This window comes from Elgaria multicarinata, chromosome 1 (genome assembly GCF_023053635.1).
Source record: "Elgaria multicarinata webbii isolate HBS135686 ecotype San Diego chromosome 1, rElgMul1.1.pri, whole genome shotgun sequence".
NCBI lineage: Eukaryota > Metazoa > Chordata > Lepidosauria > Squamata > Anguidae > Elgaria > Elgaria multicarinata.
This window is the reverse complement of record NC_086171.1, coordinates 144,811,463-144,833,066: the sequence shown is the minus strand read 5'-3', so window position 1 is coordinate 144,833,066 and position 21,604 is coordinate 144,811,463. Positions and strand designations below refer to the sequence as shown.

At 38.3% G+C, this 21,604-nt stretch overlaps 2 protein-coding genes and 1 long non-coding RNA gene across 3 annotated transcripts in view; 1 reads left to right on the top strand and 2 right to left on the bottom strand.

Annotated features, from left to right (window-relative positions):
- The window catches only part of C8B (complement C8 beta chain), a 46,644-nt gene extending 44,536 nt beyond the window's left edge, over window positions 1-2,108 (bottom strand). Inside the window, exon 1 of the mRNA XM_063138464.1 lies at window positions 1,783-2,108. Within this exon, the coding sequence (XP_062994534.1) occupies window positions 1,783-1,871 (89 nt within the window). The 5' untranslated portion in view covers window positions 1,872-2,108. The remainder of the gene's footprint in view (window positions 1-1,782) is intronic.
- Window positions 2,109-4,920: 2,812 nt separating this feature from the next.
- Window positions 4,921-8,780, top strand: LOC134406889 (uncharacterized). Its single transcript, XR_010025989.1, has 3 exons — window positions 4,921-5,133; window positions 6,494-6,625; window positions 8,695-8,780. It is a non-coding gene; the product is annotated as an uncharacterized LOC134406889 (long non-coding RNA).
- DAB1 (DAB adaptor protein 1) overlaps window positions 5,986-21,604 on the bottom strand; it is a 193,385-nt gene continuing 177,766 nt past the window's right edge. The window contains exons 13-15 of the mRNA XM_063138477.1: window positions 19,988-20,115; window positions 17,570-17,668; window positions 5,986-9,483 (exon numbers count right to left, since the gene is read on the bottom strand). Of these exons, the coding sequence (XP_062994547.1) occupies window positions 17,585-17,668; window positions 19,988-20,115 (212 nt within the window). The 3' untranslated portion in view covers window positions 5,986-9,483; window positions 17,570-17,584. The remainder of the gene's footprint in view (window positions 9,484-17,569; window positions 17,669-19,987; window positions 20,116-21,604) is intronic.

Below are 21,604 nucleotides of genomic sequence, written 5' to 3'. Positions count from 1 at the left end.
TTTCCCCACTTTTGGAAAAGTTTTTTTTTTTTTTTAAAAAAAAGATTGCTTACAACTTAATCAGACATTGAAAGGTCTGATCTAAAATTATGTAGAGCACACCCACATGACATCTGTCCAACATTTTTGTCATAAAAGCACAACTGAAAGCTATTTTTTATTTATTAGTCATTTATTTAGAAGCAACAGAACAGCTAAGTGCAGTACGGAATGTAGATATTACATAGTCCTTCAGCAGAGAGTTTGCAGTCTAATTAAATTGAGGGAAACAGTGTGAATAGAGAGGATCTGAAAATGAGTAACAGAGATGGCAAATGGCAGCCTCAAGGAAGTCTCATGAAGGAACAGGTAAGATGAAGCTAGGATAGTTTAAAATATGCTTTCCTAAAGATACGGCTCAAAAAACATGGCTTAAAAGAGAAGAGAGGCTGTTCCTGGCATAGAATGCAAACCAGCAGATGATGATGATGATGATGATGATGATGGGAATGGACAGATATTATGCAGAATGGAGGCCTGAGCGAGATGCAAGGCATAAAGGAGGGATTGGGTAGAGGGACAGCTTTAAAGGTGAGGAAGAAATGCTGGGTTAATGTGTAGAATGATATGGAGTAGAATTATATGACCAAAAGATGGGAGGAAGGAGACAGGGGAGATTTGGTAAAAGGAAATCCCAGCAAGAAAGAAATAGCAGACCAGATGACTCCTTGATAGCACTGTCAAAAGTTGATGCTACTGATAATTTGTTCAGTAAGTGCTTGAGTGCGCAAAAACATACCTGCAGATTGGGCTCCTGATCCTCGATGTGAGAATGTGCCAGAGAAGCGGACATCCTCTAGCCAAGTGGCCCAAACATTTGCTTGGAAACAAAATATCATTCATGTGTTTGGTTCTGATGGCTATGTAGCCAAAACAGGGAGGGATCAGCATGCTTGGGTTTGCACAAACAGAACAAAATATATATTTAGGGGGGTCCGAAAGGGGCCAAGCCTGCTCTCAGAAACAACCCATTGAGAAGTGAGCATGCTCAGTGGCCATGGAATGCGAAGTGTCTCAGGTGGTAGAGGTGGCGGAGAAGAGAGAAATGGAAAACCCGGTGAGGAGGGAAGGGGAGTGGGAAGGGGAGTTAAATGGTGTATCCTAAAGAAAGCAAGGTTGGCTGCTTGTAACACTGAACAGGAACATTTTGTTGTGGGTCCCCACTTGTTTTCGCTATATCTGAATAAACATGCTACTCTTCAATATTGGTTTTCAGAGCAAACCATTGAACACTGTACAAGTGCTGGAACCACCACATTAACTATGTTTATTTCTACCAGCTATGTTAACTTGGGAATGATCTGATAAACATCCAGATACTACAGGAGGGGGGATTAAGTAAATCCTATTATACATCAAAGCACGTCCATTTGTTTGGACTGAGTATAGCAAGCAAGCAAAAGGCGCATACTATATCCACATTTATCTCTCTCCCACCCCCCACCCCCAGATTTTAGAGACATCTTGGTAAGATAGCCACGGGAAGACATTTTACTGAATATCAGGGCACCATTTCACATACGTCAGTATCTCTAAGCTATCTAGCTTTTAAAATGCATGTCAGTTTAGAGCAAGTCCATTTCAACATGGTGCTGTTTTCGTACTTCTGCTACTAATTCAAAAATATCTCAAAAACGTACTTATCATCTACCATACAAAAATAAACACAGAAGGTTATCATTAAACACCATTACCTATCATGTCACTGTAGTGATATTTGTTTGAAAAATAAGATTCACTTACCTGGAGCAATGCAAATTTAGGAAGCTTATTATTGCAGAGATGAGGAAAACTCTTGCCGGGCAAAAAAGAAGCAGCATAGATATTCTCATGGCTTTAAAGTACTGTGGGTAATCTATTGTAGCATCCTTTTCTAATTCAGTTAGCTACAGTGTTTGAAAGCAGCTGGGTAGACAAGATAGTTTAATAGCTAGTTTAATAGTTTCCAACAGGCAAACAATTGATAAACCACCTTCTGACAAACTTGAACAAATTTTACTGGTAGCGCAGAGCCTTCTACTGGGCCATGGGAAAACTGTCGGTTGAAGTTTGAGAAATGAAGGACAACTGAGGAGCGATTTACTGGCTTGGTTTTAAATGATTGAATTCACAACATTCCTGAAAATCCTGCAGCCAGCTAGGAGCACATAAGGCTGGAATATTGTGCAGAATCACTTGGGGTTAAAGCCCATTCATTTGCACATGCCAATGGTCTCTGAACTTTAGATTAAATGTTTTCACTAGCAAAGTACTTAAAATCTTAATTCAGAAAACATTCTAATAGGAAATCACTATGTCACTTGATTCCCAGTTCCTTACTTTGTTTTTTTCATCCTGAAATGATCGATCAGAACGAGTTAAAAAAACAGAGACTTCCTTGATTCTGGGGTAAAACTTTACAATACGATAACAGGATAGAAGAGCTTGCTCAAGGATCAATACATGCTCGAGGACACATACATTTTCTTTTTTCTTTTATTTACTGTGCATCTTTTCTGCCATGACATCTACAGATTTAATAATTCAAATCAACTACTGCTATTTAGGATGCATCACAGGTCTGTGGGCCATTGTGAAAACGGTCTTATTATTCCTACTCTATTTATTCATTCATTCATTCATTTGGTCCTCCTCCTCTTCTCCATGGGTATGTCTACACCAGCCATTTATTCTGGGGGCAGCTCGAGCTCATCCCTGTGTGTCCAAATGACTTACAGGGGATCCCAAGGTCAACCAGGGATGACCTCTCAGTTGTCCCGGGATAACTGGGACTACTTTTATCTTGATTTTTCCCACAGTCCCGGGACAACCCCGAGCACCACGGGCAGTGTGGTGTGCAAGTAATGCGGCACAACAAACAAGCATGGAGCTCAGTGGAGGGGGGGGGCTCCACGCCCATTGGGGGTAAAGCGGGTGAGCTTTTTTTGCCATTCCTGTCAGCATTTTACAGTGCTGACTTCCGATTTTTTTCTTTTTCAAACTTACTTTGGTGCTAGATCATGCCCTCGCACTCACGCAAAAGTCTCCTTCTAAACACACACACATGCTGCGCTGGACATCCCTCTTTCCTTTTGGGACATCACACTAGCGTTTGAATGTTGGGGGTGGATCACAGAAGCTGGAAAGTCCAAGATCCTCCCCCCATCCCAGAAAACCCGTAGATTTTACCCTCACAACAACTTTGTGAGGATAGGCTAAGAGACAATGATGGGCCCAAAGTTGGGCCCAAAGTTGCTTAATGGCTGAGTGGGGACTTGAGCCTCTGCCTCCCATGTCTCTGGGTGCTTCACAACAATTAAAGCCATAAAATACAGCACAATAAAACATAATATAAAACTTTTAAAAGTTTAAAACTACAGTATAAAACCAAAATAAAAACTGTAGTAAAGTTTTAAAAATACAATAACAAATTTAAAAACAACAAATCTGAAGGACTAAATGTCTTCATCTGGCATCATAAAGACCACAAGTTAGGCATTCCACAACCAGGGTGCCAAAACTGAAAAGGCCCTTTCCTAAGTAGACACCCATAAAATACATTCATTCAGCTTCTGACAAACCCGTATCCTCCTTCAGTACACCTCTAACTCTCTGATCATCCAATAGTCCAACTGAATCCCTACCTGGTTTCCTGTTTCTGATGTATTCAAATATTTAAGTTGTTGGTCTTATTGTTAGCAATATGCTCCTCAAAATCACTTGTTGTCTGCTTCCCTTATTGCTTCCTTTATTTTGTGTACATTTTTGTGCAAATTTAAATTTGGGCAGGAGGTGAATGACATTGTGCTGGTGCCCTTCCTTAGCATTGCTAATTAGAATGACAATAAATAAATAAATAATAATAATAATAAAAAATCAGAAAAATAATTGTGCATAGAATAATATAGCTAGCTCACTTGTGTAAAAAGGTATGAATTCATATGCTATAATCAAAACAAAAATAAAGCTGCTGAGAGCTGGATTGCTGCAACATGTGCCTTATACGTGTTATTGTATTACGTTGCATTTAATATAAATTGTCCCATTTAGACATGAAAGTGAAAAATCACTGCATTTTGGTCCTTTGCAATAACATGCGACTTAGCACCAACGATTTAACAGAAAACATGTGCCATATCAGCCAGCTCATTATGGGAAGTGTTCAGGAAAACCTGAAATCTGCCAACTGAGTTTCTCAGCAGATGGCCTCACCGATAACCTTTTCCCTTCATCTCTATTCAAGAAAGACTAATAATTAAGAAAAATGGCTTGGGCTGTCCAAAGGTTTTGTCTGTTTCAAGTCTCATTGGTCCCATGACTAACAAAGATGTTTCTGACAGTGGCTTAACCTTTGATGTGATCGATTTCACTGTTAATCATTAGGGCACAGATAAACGTCATTTACTGAAAAGTGTGCCGATAGCTATTTGCACAGAAGGGAAGTAACAGCAGCCAAAAATATAGATACAGAAAATGTTTTATATTTTATAGTAAGACAATCCAGAAGAGTGTTTGATGGCCTAGAGTGTGTGGAGGTTAAAAAAGCACCCTATTGCTAAATTGGAGGATATGTTTTAAATCTGCTACTTACCCAAAATACTTCACATTGTTGTTCTGCAATGTTACTCAGGGGTATAAACATAGAACATGGTGAAAACTTTACATGTTCCAGTGCAAAGGTTTCACAAATGACTGACACCTTGCAGACTTAACTAGATATGTATTTGTACATATGAGAGTGGTAACTAGACTGTGAACACTGTTTACAACACATGTTAATCATTAGTGCACAGTCCTGACTTAAGCAAATCACTGAGAGGGGAAGAATGGTATTCATTAACCTGGTTATTATATCAGTGAGCATGTAGAATCATAAACATTCAGATACAATCCAGTAGAGATTTAAGCAATGCTTAAGCCTACTGAAATTTAATTCTGTTGGCAATATTGCTTTGTTTCATAGCTTTGCCTTCATCCTAGTAGAGCCTTGTGTGGCGCAGAGTGGTAAGCGGCAGTTACTGCAGCCGAAACACCCCCAGGCCCTGAGTTCGATCCCAGCAGAAGCTGGTTCTCAGGCAGCCGGCTCAGGTCGACTCAGCCTTCCATCCTTCCGAGGTCGGTAAAATGAGTACCCAGCTAGCTGGGGGAAAGGTAACCACGACTGGGGAAGGCAATAGCAATGGCCTTCATCCTAGTCATGCAAAGTGTGCCTCCATTATTTGGATTTGACATATAGGAACATGGAGAAAGGACTCATTCAAAACTAGCAAATTCAAGATTGTTGTACCAACTAGCTTTATTTTTTATCACTGGATCACACTGTCTTAGGTCACAATCCTATGCATGTTCAGACAGAAAAAAGCCCTACAAGTCCTATTACTCCCCAGCCTGTCACGCTGGCTGGGGAATGCTGGGAGTTGTAGGACTTTTTCCAGCCTAAACATGCACAGGATTGCACCTTAATTGTTATGGTTATCATAAAATAAATATGAGCATAGTTCTTCTCTGCTGTCTGCAATCCCATTTCAACTAATAATTTACATTCATTTTTTCAGAAACATAAATACAATGACATAGTGTTGGGTTTAAAGAGAACTATGAAATACAATTATAAAGATAATGGAAATAAAACAAAAAGCAGCAGCTTCCAATGATAAATGGACATGGCTGATGAGTCTATCACTCAGTTTAGGAGTTTCCTCATAGAACTATTTTTTGCTTGATAGATGGGGTGCAAGGAAACATTCCAATGGAAAGAAGACTATTTGGAACTGGGGGGATCTAATTGATGGACAGTTGTTTCATTAATAAGCCTAATATCCCTTTTCACCAGCAGGATAATTTCAAAAGGAGATTTTGTTTCAATTTATGGCTTGCACAGAAGGCCTATAATGGTCCCAGGGCTGTGTTCAATTTTACTTGGATTTTTTTTGAATATTTAGGAATATTTCCTAAGTAATTGGAAAAAAGACTTATGAAAATGGTACATTGTATAATCAATTAAATTGGGAATGTTTAATTATGCTCTGGTTTTGATGAAAATTTGACATACTAAAAATGCCATGCTCCAAGGGGTTGTGCACTACGCATAAGCCGCTTGCCACATGCATCCAATTGTGGCATTTTAAAGAGGCACCAAATCTTTTGGGATGATAGTCAAGGACAGGCAGGTGATCAACTTTGTATTGTGCCTATCATGCATCCTGTAGAAGAATGAAAGCAAATAATATTTATGTTTTAAATGTTTTTATTTGTAACAGTATTACATGGTGTGTTACAGAAATTAATGGAAAATTTCTAAAAATTTGTCATTATTCTGCTGAATGCATTATACATAAAGTTAAGGGGAAAAAAGATGTTGAACGAATGTTAACAAATGGTTTTCCTCTGAGGTAAAGTTAAAGTAGATCTAGAAATGTACTGCAAAACAGTCATCTTTTATCTTTCTTTTCTTTATTAAAAAAATACATGTCAGAATGCAGAAATCAAAATGAATCAAAGTAGAGGATAAACATCTTTGCAAAGAAGGTGCCCAGTACATTATTTGATCATAGGTTTCATCAGACAATTGAATGACTACGATCTAGCAAAATATTTTTATGACATGGTAAGAATCAAGAAACTACTGGAGACAGTACAGGATGATGGGTGGGTTCCCTGGTTTAAAATTTAAAGTGACAAATTTAGTGCTAGTGAAGAACAGGGAGGGAAAGGCTTGGTGGCTTCCCTGGACCTATTACTTATCTACAATACTGGAACAGTGCAGACTCCCATATTCTCTTACTTCTAGACTATGGCAAAAAGGAATAATCTAATGGTGGGCCAGGGTAACAATGGACTCTCTTGTTCCAAGAGAATAGCCAGTGCTTAAATGGAACAAATTTCCTTGTGAATTCTGATTTTGAAATCCTTTTATAGCTACTGGTAGTACTGGTTACACAGACTTTTTGCATCCTAGGCAAGTCCTTCAGAGCCCTATAATTATAGATGTCTTCAATGAACCGACTGAACTGTAATATAAATGCTTTGCTCAGTAACTGAAAAGCTAGTGACCATACTATACTACAAATGAAGAACTGAAATTCCATACTTTTATGTCCAATATTCCAAGATAAAAACAATAAACAGCTTTGTTAAGGAAGAACTTGAAATATCTGAATGATTCTTAAAAAGAAAAGAAATCCTGTGGAATGTTTTCATCCTCTTGATTAAGCCGAAAACATAGAATCTCACAGATTTAAAATCTGACAGGGAAGATATTTTTTGCATCTTTTTTTTGCTGTGAATTTGTGACAGAGATCTTGACAATGACTAGAGAGAGGAAATTATCAGAAGAGTGCATTATGATTCACTTCTGCATTGATATTAGTGAATATCCACATCTAGTGCATCCATCACTCACTGTTAAACACACATTTCTCTTCAGTACCTACTTCAAAATAACTGGCTGAAATTAGGATGTTTGGTTCTTGATATCACCGAATTACCATTTCACTTAAGCTTTCACCTACTTTTGTAAAATAAGTCCATCGAAACCATTCAAACATATGGAAATATACAACTCGAGGCCTACATAAATCAATGGAAAATACACAGAAATCTTGGTGTTTTGATTTAAAAACAAAATCTGCATAACAATTCATCATTTGAGTTCGTTAACTTTTGTTTTAGTGCTAAACCACTAAAATTCAATATATTGTAATCTGCATAGGAATATCAGGAAAACACATTTGACCTGTATAACAATTCTCTGTAGGGCAAAAATATATAGATTCTTTTATGCAAATCATGTGCTAAGGATAGGAACCAAACACTGCACGTTTCTTACATAAATGTTAAAAAAACAGAGAGAGTTTTAAAAAAGGTGTTTCTGTTTTGTGTGTAAACAGTTTATATTTGTTTTTGTTTTTCTGAGTCATGAAATTATATGAAATGTGTTTTTTCTTTAAAAATGCAGAGCATGTAATATTTGTGTGATAAAAGCAAGATCATAAAATCAAGTGTTCCCCATCATCTGTACTAGTGGCTGACAGCCTAAATGTTGCTGGCAAATGCACTTAAGCTTCAGCCCATTATCATAAGCATGTGAAGAAAAAAAAAAAAAACGTGATGCAAGAACCATGAACTGGGGGGGTTTCCACACTTCCAAAGTACTGCCATTTGTTACCTTCTCTACAGTGTCATGGCATTATTAAAGGAATCCTCATAACACTTATATTTACAAAAAAAAACCTGGCAAATGTAATTCAAACTCCTTAAAGCCATTTCCCCTTAAACATTTAAAGAGTTTAACAGTAAGATTTTTTTTTTAAATTTCAAGTTATAAAATAAAAATCCCATTTGAATTTTTCTGATGTACAAAAAGTGATAAAGATGAACAATTTGATCACAGAATCAGTTCATTATGTCAAAATTCATGCCACCTCCATCTTGTTAATCAAGTCCGTCTCAATCAGATCCAGAAGTATACTGGAAGTATTTGGCAAACTTTTTTTTTCTCTTCAAAAATGGCACACAGAGAAGAAAACACTTGTCTGCATAGCATTACAGCAGCAAGATATCAAAGAAATAAAAAATATTCCTTTACTGGTCTTTGATTCAAGAGTTCCCTAGGAAATAACGCATTGTCTTTTTTTTTTCATCATCAAATGATTTGATGTCCTTTTCTACCCACAGCAGGAGTATTCAAAACAGAAAAGCAGCATTTCATCTCTTAGATGTTCTGGAAATGAAAAGGTCCATTTGGCAACATTTTCCAATCAAGATGGATAATTAGAAGAATGGCATTCCATGGTTTCAAGTTAAGAATTATTTTCGCAGGAGGCATTTTGCTGCTAGAGTCTGTCACCAGTTTTTAAGAAAAACGGGGAAAAAATGAAATACTCAAACACATGTCCCCCTTTCAAATATGCCATGATGGAGTGGTTCAAGAGGGGAAGAATGCAGCAGGATCAGTCTGTAATGGTGATAAAAAATTCACCATATCATCTAAATGTGCAGCCACATAGCTCAATGGTTGTTGACCTAATGATGTGTTTGCTTTCTGCATGTTCTCTATCTTATTAAACAATTAGTTGTTATTTAGTAGATTTGAATTGCCTACTTTCATTATGTAGTGCTCTAGAAATGGCAAACGTTGATAAGGAGGGGAAAATGGATAGTTGAAACTTGCAGGAAGGGCGTGAAAGATTTTGCTTGAAAAGTAAGATTTTTTGTTTTGTTTTAACAACTACAAAAAAACACACCAATGTTCTGCCATAGAGAGTTGCCACTGGTTGCCATCTTGCTTGTGGAACCAATCCAGTAAAGTGATTACCCTTGATTAGATGGGATCAACTGAAAGTAAATATGGGAGCCAAAGGCCTGCCAAAGCTGTAGTTTTCCTTTTGAGTCTTGAAGCACCACAAGTGTGGGTCAACGCTATTTCTTAGGTCTGTTGATCTGGGCGTAGAGTGGTTCTCTTTCCTGGGAACAATTGAAAGAAAATTAATAGACACATTTCCAGTCATTTGTATATGAAATGCAGACCCAAAGGAAGTAGCTAAAGTGGAATAAGGTTGGAATCCTCTGTATATTTAGACAGAAATAATTCCTACAACTCCCAACATTCTCCAGCCAGCATATCTAAACATGCAAAGAATAGTGCCTCTAAAATCCTAAAGAAACAGCATTTTTATTCTATTCGTTTATTTTTAATTTTTGTATAGAAATACAAAATTAATGAAACAAAACTTAACATAAATATCCCTCCCCTCCCCCTTACAGGAAATCAGTGATGCTATTATAACTATTACAATATATATATATATATATATATATATATATATATATATATATATATTCTTCAGATCTTAAACATTTCCTTCCTTTCTTTGTAGGTCAGAAAATATATACAGCATAAGTTAACCCATCACATGAGAAATACCTTTCATTATGTCAACCAAAAGGATTTAAATGCATCTGAGATTTTATTCTCCCATTCCAATGAGGTTGTATATGCTATGAAGCAATGCCAGTCTGTACTGAATGTGACTTTAGATCTTGTTCCTCTTACTAATCTGTTTATTGGTCAGTTTCTCCATTAAGGCTACATGCCAGACCTTGCTATACCAATTTGTTAGCGTGGCACCAGACAAATCCTTCCAATATCTAACTATAATTAATCTGGCAGCAACCAAAAGAGATCCTATTAATGGCTTAAATAAAACATTTTCATTATCCTTCTGAAATAACCCTAGCAATGCTAATACTGGGAATCTAATGGCCTTTTGCCCAGCAATTTTCTCAATTTCTTTAAAAATTAAATCTCAAGGGGAAAAAAATATTTTAGCACAATGCCACCACATTCTTTTGATGGTGTTCCATCAAAACAATTTTAAGAAAAAAGCAATTTGGTAATTCTGCACTATATTGCTTGGTAACCCCCTTATCAAGTTAAAAGGCGTTGGGGGATATATATATATATGGATATAATCACTTGTCACTTAAAAGCCATTAATGCAATCACTAGGCAAGCCTGCCTGGGAAAAAGAAATCCTTAAGCAGGGTGTTGCAACTAAGAAGGCCCGCTCTCCCACCACACCTCAGATGTGTTCAAAGATAAACATGTTATTCAGGGAGCTAGGCTTGGGCCTACAACAACTCCCAGCATGCCTTGGGTGGGAGGGAAGACTTATCAGGCTTTGGGCCATCATTTGAAAGTAGCTCGCCATCCTGGGCCTGAAGGGAGGGTGTCTGGGCTAGTTGGAGCAGAAGGGAAGGGAGTCGCAGCCCTGGGCTCATCACCAATGGTAATGACCAAGCTACCCGTGAGTCAGTCAGCCATCTCCCTCAGAGAGAGAGAGAGAGAGAGAGAGAGAGAGAGAGAGAGAGGTGGGGGAGGGGGAAGAAACAAATTTAATTTGTTTTAAAGTTACCTCACAGGCCTAGGACTGGCCTACCTTGCAGGATTGTCGTGAGGGTGAGAGAGGGAAAAAATGAATTTAATTTGTTTAAAGGTTAACTCATAGGTCTAGTACCAGCCTGCTACTTTAAGATGATTACCTTGTAGACATATATCTTAGGGGGCCCAAGCAATGCAAGGTAGAAACTTGAAATTTGGCATCCTGATAGGTCTGGCTAATCTAAATACATTAAATTTTGGATTTTAAGTAATTTTTTTTAAAGAATTTAATAAAAATCTGAAGCTTATGCCTACAACTCCCAGCATGCCTTGGATGGAACTCCCAAGAGTCTTCTCTTGCCACCGAACTATGACTCATGGTCATGACCTGTACAAATTGCTATTATTCCTTCAGGACATTTCATAAATAAAATTTCTTCAGCAGGAGATTTTGAAAATTGCTTTATCCTCTCCACAGCAGTGGCATGTTATAAGCACTATTCATGGACCCAAGCAACGCTGGACATATCATCTAATATTATATAAACAAATTCTAGAAGATCAACTGAATCTTTGGTTGTATGCTGTGGATTCCTTCTGCCAGTGGAAAGGACACTGGTTAGTGGAGCATGTTGCCCTTCCCCCTCTGTGCATCTCTTAAATCTGTTTTGGAGGGTTGGAGTCCCTCCAGAGCAGATTTGGGGAGTAGGGGACGGGAAAGTCCACTAACATTATGTTAGATATAGCCCTATATGTGGGGGGAGGGGAGGAAAGAAAGAAATAGGAAAAGGGTCAGATTTCCTTACAAGTATTTTCCATCTCATCACAGTTCTGGACATGACTGGTACTTAACATGAGTAAGAAACATTTCTCAAAATTTTCTCTACCTCAAAAAGCTTTTACTAAGTCTAAAAATGATCATAAACAGCCTCTATCCAGCTTGGCTTTCAAACTAATGAGATTGTTTGCTTCTGTTATTATTATTCCACAGAAATTCTACCATTTTTGGATCTACTTCCAACTTAAATGTATTAACAGACAGCTTACATCTATTTTTCTTGTACTTGCATTCCCTTTTAACTTAGAGGAGGCACATTCCATCTGGTGAACAAAAGTTGAACAGACAATGTGAAGGGCAGACTTTTTCTAACTGATGTATGCAAGGCTGGCATAAAAGATGCATTATGAACTTAAAGTTACAATTCTCCCAAGGCTTCTTTGACCTCTCCGCTCTTATGCAGATCCTTTTTTTAGCAGAGTGTGGTCCTTCTGGCTGGTTGAACAGAAAGTAGAATTCAGCTGATGCATTTCAGAAAATAAGTCTTCTGCTTCCTGATCATCCAGCCAGAAGGAAAGCCAGGCATTGAGATTCCGCTGCAGAGAAAGAAGGTCAATGAAACCCAGTGGAATAGCACCTTCGCTTAGATTGTAATATATCTTTTATACTGCAAGCCATGCTTCTATACAGAGCCTGATTCAATAGGGCAGACCTTTTTTATATTCTGCTTGTAAAGGGATCTTGCCTCATATACTCATTGATAAAGTATTTTTTATAGATAGCTGTTGGTATGTTTCTAAACTTCTCCTTCACACTGGGCTTAATTCTGAGAAACACACCTTTGTGTTTTGCTTGGATATTCATACCCTACAATAAGTTCATGCACATTCACTTAACACTGCAATCCTACTTTATAAACAAATCTGTACCTTGAATATTAGTAATTTTGACTTGTGCATCTAGATAATATTTTATAAACACTTGACAAAATAGTAAAAGGTCTCAGATTTAGTGTACAAGTTTGATCTACAGTAACTGTGGAGCAAACATTTTCATCCGTGCACCATTAGCCTCTGATACATTTTACAAAATACACACCAACAGAAAACCAACTCAGCCTAACCACCTAGGAATAGTTTTGGCATTTCATAACAAACCAAAGTGCTCTCAAGCATCAGCAGAACTTTTTAAAATGGGCCTGAAAGGAGATGTGGCCTTGAGCACTATTTTCTTGTTGGAAAGGTGGGGTGTAAATTGAATAAATACATATTGTGCATTATTCCCTATACAATGCCTTTAGAAACTAACTTCAATATGACAGAAAAGTTGAGTCTATACAGGAACTAGGCCTTAGCTTGACAGGGCGAAATCCCGGGGCGATCAGGGTATCCCGGGATCAGGGAGGGCTCTACCCTTTAGGCCCGGTTTTTCCGTGATTTTGGGCTGAGCCTGAGACCGCACAACTTGTGAGGAGCCAGGACCCACGCACAGGGCGCAGAACTCCTCAGGAGCACTGTGCCCATTGAGGGTGGGGTGGATCGGGGGGGGGGAAATGACTTTTTTTAAAAAAAACTACCTTTTGCACACGAGCGCTTGTACGCTGCTGCCTCTTTAAAAATAAAAAATGGCGGGAGCGACGCCTCTCCCTCTGAAGTCCTCACGCGCCTCTGTTCACACAGATCTCCCCTCTGTGTGAACAGAGGGGAGATCTCACGATAAAAACATCTCAAGATCTTCACCCCTCCATCGGTCAATAACAGGTAGGTCTAGCTAAGGCCTATGTTTATTCATAGTTCCATGTGCTTTGAAGATGACCATGTACTTTCAAGATCATATAGTTAACAATGCAGCCCCTCTAACTGTCTCTTTTATAGTCCATGTAGATTAAATGAGAGTAGTCCAGCCTACAGGTGACATTCCAAGGCGCTTTCTTTCAGGAAGCAAAGGCTAGGCCTTAAAAACCATTTTCAGCATATCACATCATTTAATCTGTCAACCCATTTCTTCTCAGATTGAAGGTTCTGTCCTCCTGGTGGCAGCCTTTAGGCAGCAGCCAAAGATGGACACCTTGCTGCTAGGGATCAGCCCTTTATGTCGACCATCATGAGGGTCTCTAACAAACACTACTGGAAGGTCTCTGTTGCTGTCAAAAGTCCTGCTATGATTTAACAAATAAGGAAATTAAAACACGGCATACTTTTGAACAAATGCTCCCTTTTCACTACTACCTAGAAATATGCTAGCTAACTTTTAGAAGAAATAAACAAGCAAAAACTACGAAATAATGAAAGCAATATTATTGTTTGGTGCTTTTGTTTTGTGTTCCACAAATCTACATTCTTGCATCTTGACAGAACTGAAAGTCTACGATGCTAAAAACAGCTCTACACATTTTTGCAACTTCAGTGCATGTGTTAAGACAGCTCTCCCAGCCTTTCGTCTAAAAACCAAAGCAAGGTGAAGATTTCACTTATCAGTAGAATTGCAGATTTGACTACTAAGAGCACAGTTGTCATTTCTTTAAAGGTTAGTTGTGAAATCCAAATTTGAAAGTTTCATTTTAAGATTGTAGGTAGATGAAAAGAGTAATACAGTCCAGGATAAAGCAATTGATAAAACTCCCAGTTATTTAAATACAAGGACTTTTAAGATACTACAGGAAAGAAGTGATAGCAACACAGAAAGTAAAATGACATTAAGGAATATCAGGTGGGAGTGTATTCTTGAATATACAGAGACAGCATAAATAATAACACTGTAAGCACATATAGTGAAGATAACAAAAGTAATAGATAGCTTTCAAATCCATCATTGTGTACCACAGAACAGTGTTCCTACTTCGTTCATTTCCTTCACAATTCTAAAGAGCTCTATAAATATGAAAACTAATCTCTCTCTTAATTGAAAGATGTTTAGCATCAATAAAGTAAGGTTAAAGATATTGAGCCTTGAAGTCAAAGTTTTAACTACTGATCTGAGAATTCTTTGTGGAAACTGAACTTGAACCGTTTCCCCAGAATAGTGCCTTAGCATCAAGGAGTAAGTATAGATGGATCTCAATTAATTATGCTTTGTTCAGACAAGCTGTTCTTTAACTAGATATGCTTGTGAACTTTTCCCATCTGTAAAATGTGAGGCAGAGCCAAAAACCACAGCCATAATAAAATAGAACTGCTCATCCCTACAAGTTGGAAATGGCTCCAATGGAGGGGAGGAAGGTTTACAGAGAGGACTGGGTATAGAGACTATTTCTCCAGATAATAAATTTGTGCTCAGGGCTCTTACAGTCACTCTGGGGAAAGTGAATGAAGTTACTCCCCCTATAAATGACTGATGTTCCTTTGTAATTTCCTGGCCCCCTGATGAAGGCGTTGGCTCCAGATCTTCAATCAATTCTGTCTCTGGCATTATCCTACTGATATTAGTTTTCACTGGTCCCATCACCTTTATCAGGGGGTAAACAGGTTCAACAGGCCTTTCTGTTGATCCCAGTTCCTCTTCTTCCAAGTATATCAACCCATGTTAGAGATTTTGATCCGATGGTATTTGCAGTAATCTCTGTTGTGTTTAATACAATGACTTTATGTATTTTATCATATTATTATTATTATTATTATTATTATTATTATTATTATTATTGTTTTCTGCTGTATTGGTCCATGACTGAAATAAATAAACTGAAAGCTCATCCCTACCTTCAAATTGTCATCATGCTGATATGACACAGGATGGATTACTGGATTCAGAGAACATCATCACATGGAGGAAAATTGTGTTTGCTTACCGTCGCTTCTCCACCCATGCATTTGTCCCTCATTACTTCCTCTTCTGAAAGAGGAAGTAAACAACCTGCACATGGCCCATTCAGTGGGCCGTTTTGATCGTGTTCCTTCTCCTGTACACAGCAGGAGATAGCAGCAACTTCCGTCTTTAAAAATAAGTCGGACTTACTGGGGTGTTTTTTTGTGGGCCGGAAAAGGCTTAGAAGGGGTGGGAGGCGCACGGGAGGCAGACAACGACCTGAAAGGGACCCTCAAAAATCCACGAGTGCCCAGTAACAAGAGTGCAATAAAACACTCATCTGATGGAGCTCAGAGTTTCCTTTCCATGAAGGGAAGGGCTTCGTCTGTTTGCAGAAGGGGCAGAGATCCAGCCAAGGTTCATGCTGGTGGGGAGGTGGGGTGGGGATTGTTGCAGATAACTCTTTTCTCCATGCAGCCCCTCCACTCCCACCACTTCCCATCCTGTTCAGTAGGGTATCCAACCCTCCAGGAAAGCTTTTCTTGGTGGTGGCGGGGGAACAGGAGAGATCTGTAAAAATTGCCTCCCCATTCAATATTAGAAAGCAAGACACAGCATGAGTTGTGAAATGGAGGATGAGGTACAGGGCAGTTTAAAAAGCAAGTTAGTTACTTAAGACCTCGCCACCTTCTTTCCTGTGCACCCCACCCCAGAAATTCATAGCCACTGATAAAAACAAAACAAAGGAAAAATACACTTTCAAAATAACTTCTTAAAAATCCCATAAACACATTTTAAAATGGAAAGACTTATAACCCCTTTCCAACTCCAGTCCCATAATATTGAGGCAGAATTAAATATGGTGAAGGGATGCTTCTAACATGATGTTTTTTTCTATGATTGCTGTGGATATATTCATGAAGGCTGAGTAAGAAAAGAAGCCATCTGGGGTTGTTGCATGACTTCAGCTATTTCAGTAGCACTGGCAAATGGGTAACGTAAAGGCACTTGCATTGGGAGGAAGGAGCAGTGCTGGGATTGTGGAATTGAACATTTGTGGCTACCTGTTTATGCTGGCTGGGCAAAAGAAAGGAAACTGCATAGGATTCAGGTAAGGCAAGAGCAGTTTTGAGTGCATTAGCAAAAGAGTGCACAATCTGAAAAGTCTGGAAATCACTGTGCATTATGTACTAAAAATAAATCCACCATTTTTATTAATTTGCTTCAGATGTTCCATACACAGACAGAGGAGCAATAAATCACATAGTGCTTGAACTATTTCAAATCACAGCAGAGTGTAACAAAAGAAACATTTTTCATATGGCAGCATTGGCATACATTGAGATGTGATGGGAATGTTCAAAACTCACAAGCACTGTAGCATCACAATCTTTCTGACAAAACACATATGCCAGAATAAAAATAGTCACAGTCACCTTCATAAAACATCTATCAACACCCACAACATGCAGCGTGCACAGTTAATGATTAAAGCAATGTGTTGTCTTAAAATTTTCTCATGGAAAATATATATATAAATATATATATTAAAAATGATAGGGGTTTTCTGTCTGAATTAACAATCCATACATCAACACTATCATTTTATAGTTTTATTAGACTTTTAAGTAATAGGTTTTTCAATTGACCACTGATGTGGCCACAGAGTGGGAAGGCACATTTTAATTTCTTGATGGCGCTTAATTAATTCCCTTAGAAAAGATGGTGCACTATGAATGTCACTTCAGTCCAGAACAAACAATTGCCTGCAACCCCACAATTTACATCAGAAATAGATGAAATGTTATCTGAAATTCTAGCCATAAATATTAGAAATCAGGATTGTCAACAAAATATTTATGGTTTTTCTGGTTAATTTTGAGAATCTCCAGTTTCACGTACAATATATTCATTGCAATATATATTTCCCTTAGGATTGCATTGTTATCTCAAAGCAAGCCAGTCTTTTGACAACACAAAAGTGTGTTTCCTGAAAATGGAACTAGCAATCAGTGAAACATCAATGGTGTGAAAAGTAGTGAAGTGAGATTATGTATGCACACATAAGCATCAATGTAAATGAAGGCAGGCAATAGTGAAAGTGAACAGCTCAAGTGAAAAGTGTGAGAGAGAAAAGGACAGATACCTACCCCAACCTGTGCTATCTAGCTATCGCCCTGTGGACTTACAGTATCACCAATGGGCTCACCAAATGGATCACTGTTGGATGAGGCCTGAGATCCATCAGGCTAGAATATAAGAACATAACACCTTTTTTTCCTCAAGAACAGAAAGGAAGACAAAACCAAAGCTTATTTTTATCCTAAGAATGCATTTCATCATGAATTGTGGGTGAAAACCCACAACCAGACCGAATATCCCTCTTTTTGTGGAACCATTTGTCCCCCGTGAAAGCATGTGAGTGGGTGGGTGGGTGGGGGTGAATACTGGGACAGCCAACTTTTCCCCCCCAAGAATGCGGAAAGATGTCATAATGTTACGCTGTTCCCATGGGAGAACCTGTCCCAGGAAGTGATGTCAAGCTCTTTGTGTTGTAAAAAAGAAAGAAAAAAACACATGTAGCCACCTTGTATCTAAAGGTAAGACTTAGGTATGATGCAGATAAATGCCTTATGCACTGTTTCTGCTCTAAGCCTGTCCAATTAGTGGTTCCAGTTTGTGATCGACCATTCGTGTGAAGCAGTTGCTATGACTATATCTGACTATTTCCACAAATATGAGTTTGCAGCAATGTGCGAAGCAATCTGGATCTGTGTATGGTCCCCATCAATGGCTTGTCACGAGTACAAGTAATGTGGCCACAACAAATTCAAGATTAGGCGGCCACATAATCTGTGTGGTCATGCTACAACTGTCTCCTTGCAAGTGGGGCAGGCATAAAGTCATGCTTCAGCTATGGTATTCACTACTTGTGCTTTGACATAAGCTAAACCAAATGATCTAATTGACCCACACAGAGAAATTTCTCCATACTGTCACCCACCCAAGCCACAACCATTTGCCCTGTGTTGTTTATATTATTATTATTATTATTATTATTATTATTATTATTATATTGCTCTGTACTTAGTTTTGTTTTAAAATGTTAGCCTCCTGATTTCATGTGCCTTTGCCATTTTTATGGTGTAAAAGAAATTAATTTCAACCCCTCCAAAAGTTTTGGAATACTACTTCAGCTTTTAAATTGTTCCTGTTGAAGGCTGAGTAAACAAAGGAAGCATGTATTATTATTATTATTATTATTATTATTATTATTATTATTATTATCATCATCATCATCATCATCATCACCACCACCATCATCATTTATATCCCACCTTTTTTCCTCCAAGAAACCCAATCCTCCTCCTGCCCATGTTATCCTCACGACAACAACCCTGTGAGGTGGGTTGGGTTGAGAGTATGTGACTAGCCCAAAGTCACCCAGTGGGTTTTCATGGCCGAGTGGGGACTATAACTCAGATCTCCCGACTCCCAGTCCAACACCTTAGCCACTACACCACACTGGCTATGTCTTCCCTTTTCCCTGCCAGTCCCTCTCCTTGCCTTGGTTTGGAGAAAGCAGAAGGAGTGGGTGGGTAGCAGGGAGGAATCATGACAGACAGTGGTTCTCCAGGGAAGATGTGGTGGTGGCGGGGAGGTCTAGGCAAGATGCGAGGTGGGTGGGTGGGTTGTGAATCCCTTTTCAAGTTGTGCCCAGGTTGAAAGTGTCAGGATCTGGCTCAAAATATAGTCAGACTTTCTGAATGGAAGAGTCGGTTTCTGAGCTCCCTCCATTGTCTCACACCGTATATCATGCCTTATGTTTTTATGCCCCTAATATCTTTTTGTATTTTTAAAGGTAGACAATGTGAATTGAAGGGTCTGCAATGGTGTCATCAGAGGTCCTTCCATGTCACACTGCTCCTACTTTTTGAGTTCTACTTCTAAGCTGCTGCTTCTGAATCCTGCCTCTTTTAAGAGGTGTCAGGAAGAGGTAGTTATGGACCAAGAGAGAACAATTTAGTAGAAATGTATAACAAGTAGAAACACTCAAATAGACTGTATAAGCTGACATGTAGATATAAATGTTAACTTAATGTGTGCAGCCTTCCATTTAAATTTTTTACATACCTTTGCTTCTGAAGCACCATTCCAGCATATCAGCACACATCAGTGCTGATGGGAAACTGTAAAGATTTGGAGGGGGCAGGGTAAGTGATTTGTTTCAGCATTTGATGAAATGCTGCCCTGCTCTGTATATAAGATTTAGGAGAAAAGTGAAGGGACGTATGTGTTTATATCCTAAGTAAAAAAAATTATACTAGGGCAGCCAAGTGTCTTAATCCCTGTAACCAACAGTAAATGTGTATAATAATGCTAAGAAACTCTACTCCTTCTACACTTCTTACAATCTGACTCTGTTGATTTAATATTACTTTTAAAATAATCTTGTAGCTGTGCATAAATCTTATAAAACCCAATTTTCAATCTCTGTGAAGTGTATGAATAGTAATGCCAAAACAACTGAGAATTATGAATCATTGATTTGGAGCCATCCCACTTACCGCTTCCTGTTCTTCACTTTTGCTTGGACTTTCAAATCCCTCTTCAAAGAGGTCATCTGCAGCAGGGTCACTGGTATGAGATGCTGATGATTTGGATGGAGAACTTTGTCTAGGAGCAGGAGTTGGAGCTAAAGAAAGACAATAGCAAGAATTTGCATTAAGTGGACTACTGAATCCTAAATAACATCTGAGGATGTATTGATAGAACAATCTGGGTGGACTGTGAGTAGGGATGTACAGATTCTGTTTAATCTATTCTATGGGTGTTTCATGGATTGTCAGGAGTCTTTCATTCCGTTGTCTGCTCATCGACAGAATCAGACTTTTTTTTTCTCCTTTGGAAAAGTACGCAAAAACAGCTGCCGCAATTTATGTAACTTTTGCTGCTCCACAATATTTTGCATATTTTTCTTACATAGCAGAGGATGAAGAGAAATTAGCGATGTATAAAACATTCAGTATGTGTGTGTGTGGTGGTGGGGATTTTTAAAAAGGTGGAAAGTCAAATTCCAATTCTGGAAAGTAAAACACACAAACACACACACACAACGGTCTGCAACTCTGCAGAATCTGCATGACTCAGAGGGGGCTGGTCTGCCATGGAACCTGCAGGTTGAATTCATAGAAATCTGAAGTCACTTGATTTCATTTCAGATTTCTCTGACATTCCTAGCTGTGAGATTGGTGCCATTGTGTGATGAAGGGAGATTGTTCAGAAATCATTAATGGCAAATGGCTCTGAAAAGAAAAAATCCATTTGGGAAACAATGAGTTCAACAGTTTGACGGGATTCAAAACACAATAGGATTTTAATGTGATATTTCAATGTTATTTTGTCTTTTGCAAAATCCAGCAACCTCTTATCATTCATATATGTCAACAAAGCATGCCCCAGGTTTCTTTTAGTTTTAATTGCTGCAAATGTACCAATACATTTACCTAAAAACCTTTAAAATTATATATATGTAATCTTGATAGATCTCCACATTTTGAATATTCTAGTGATACCCACGAACTATCAAGTCTAAAATTAGCAGCAGTATATTGGAATCTTCTGCAAACCAACTGTTGTGGAACCATCAGAAATATATACTAAACACAAGTTATATCAGTGTGGTAATGACCCAGCACAAATAATCATATCTGCTAAACCGAATCCCCCCTACCAAATGCATTATGTATTCAAGCCTGGAAAATGTTGCTCTCTTGCGTGAAAATTCTCTCATCAGCAGTTTTTAATTTAGGGTTAATTCACACAAAATGTTTTTGCAACAATGTAATCAAGATGATCAAGTAAGGCTGATAATTATGAATCCAAAATCAGCATGCCACATTTGCATCAAGCATAGTTTCCATTGAAAAAAAACCTCCTTACTGAATTTCTGAGTTTTCCTAGTACATGAGGACAGTGAATAGAATCCCAGCTTTAGCGCCTACAAAGTCAATCATTTAAGCCAGTTTGTATGCCTAGTTAAAATGAAATATATTGTCTTTCAACAATGAAATTCATTAAAGTAATGTTGTTAATTAATTAGAGACTCTGATGGACTTGAAGTGGTTATCCTTAATTTCATTTTTTCCAACTTCAAAGACACCCAATTTATTTACTTTTAAAAT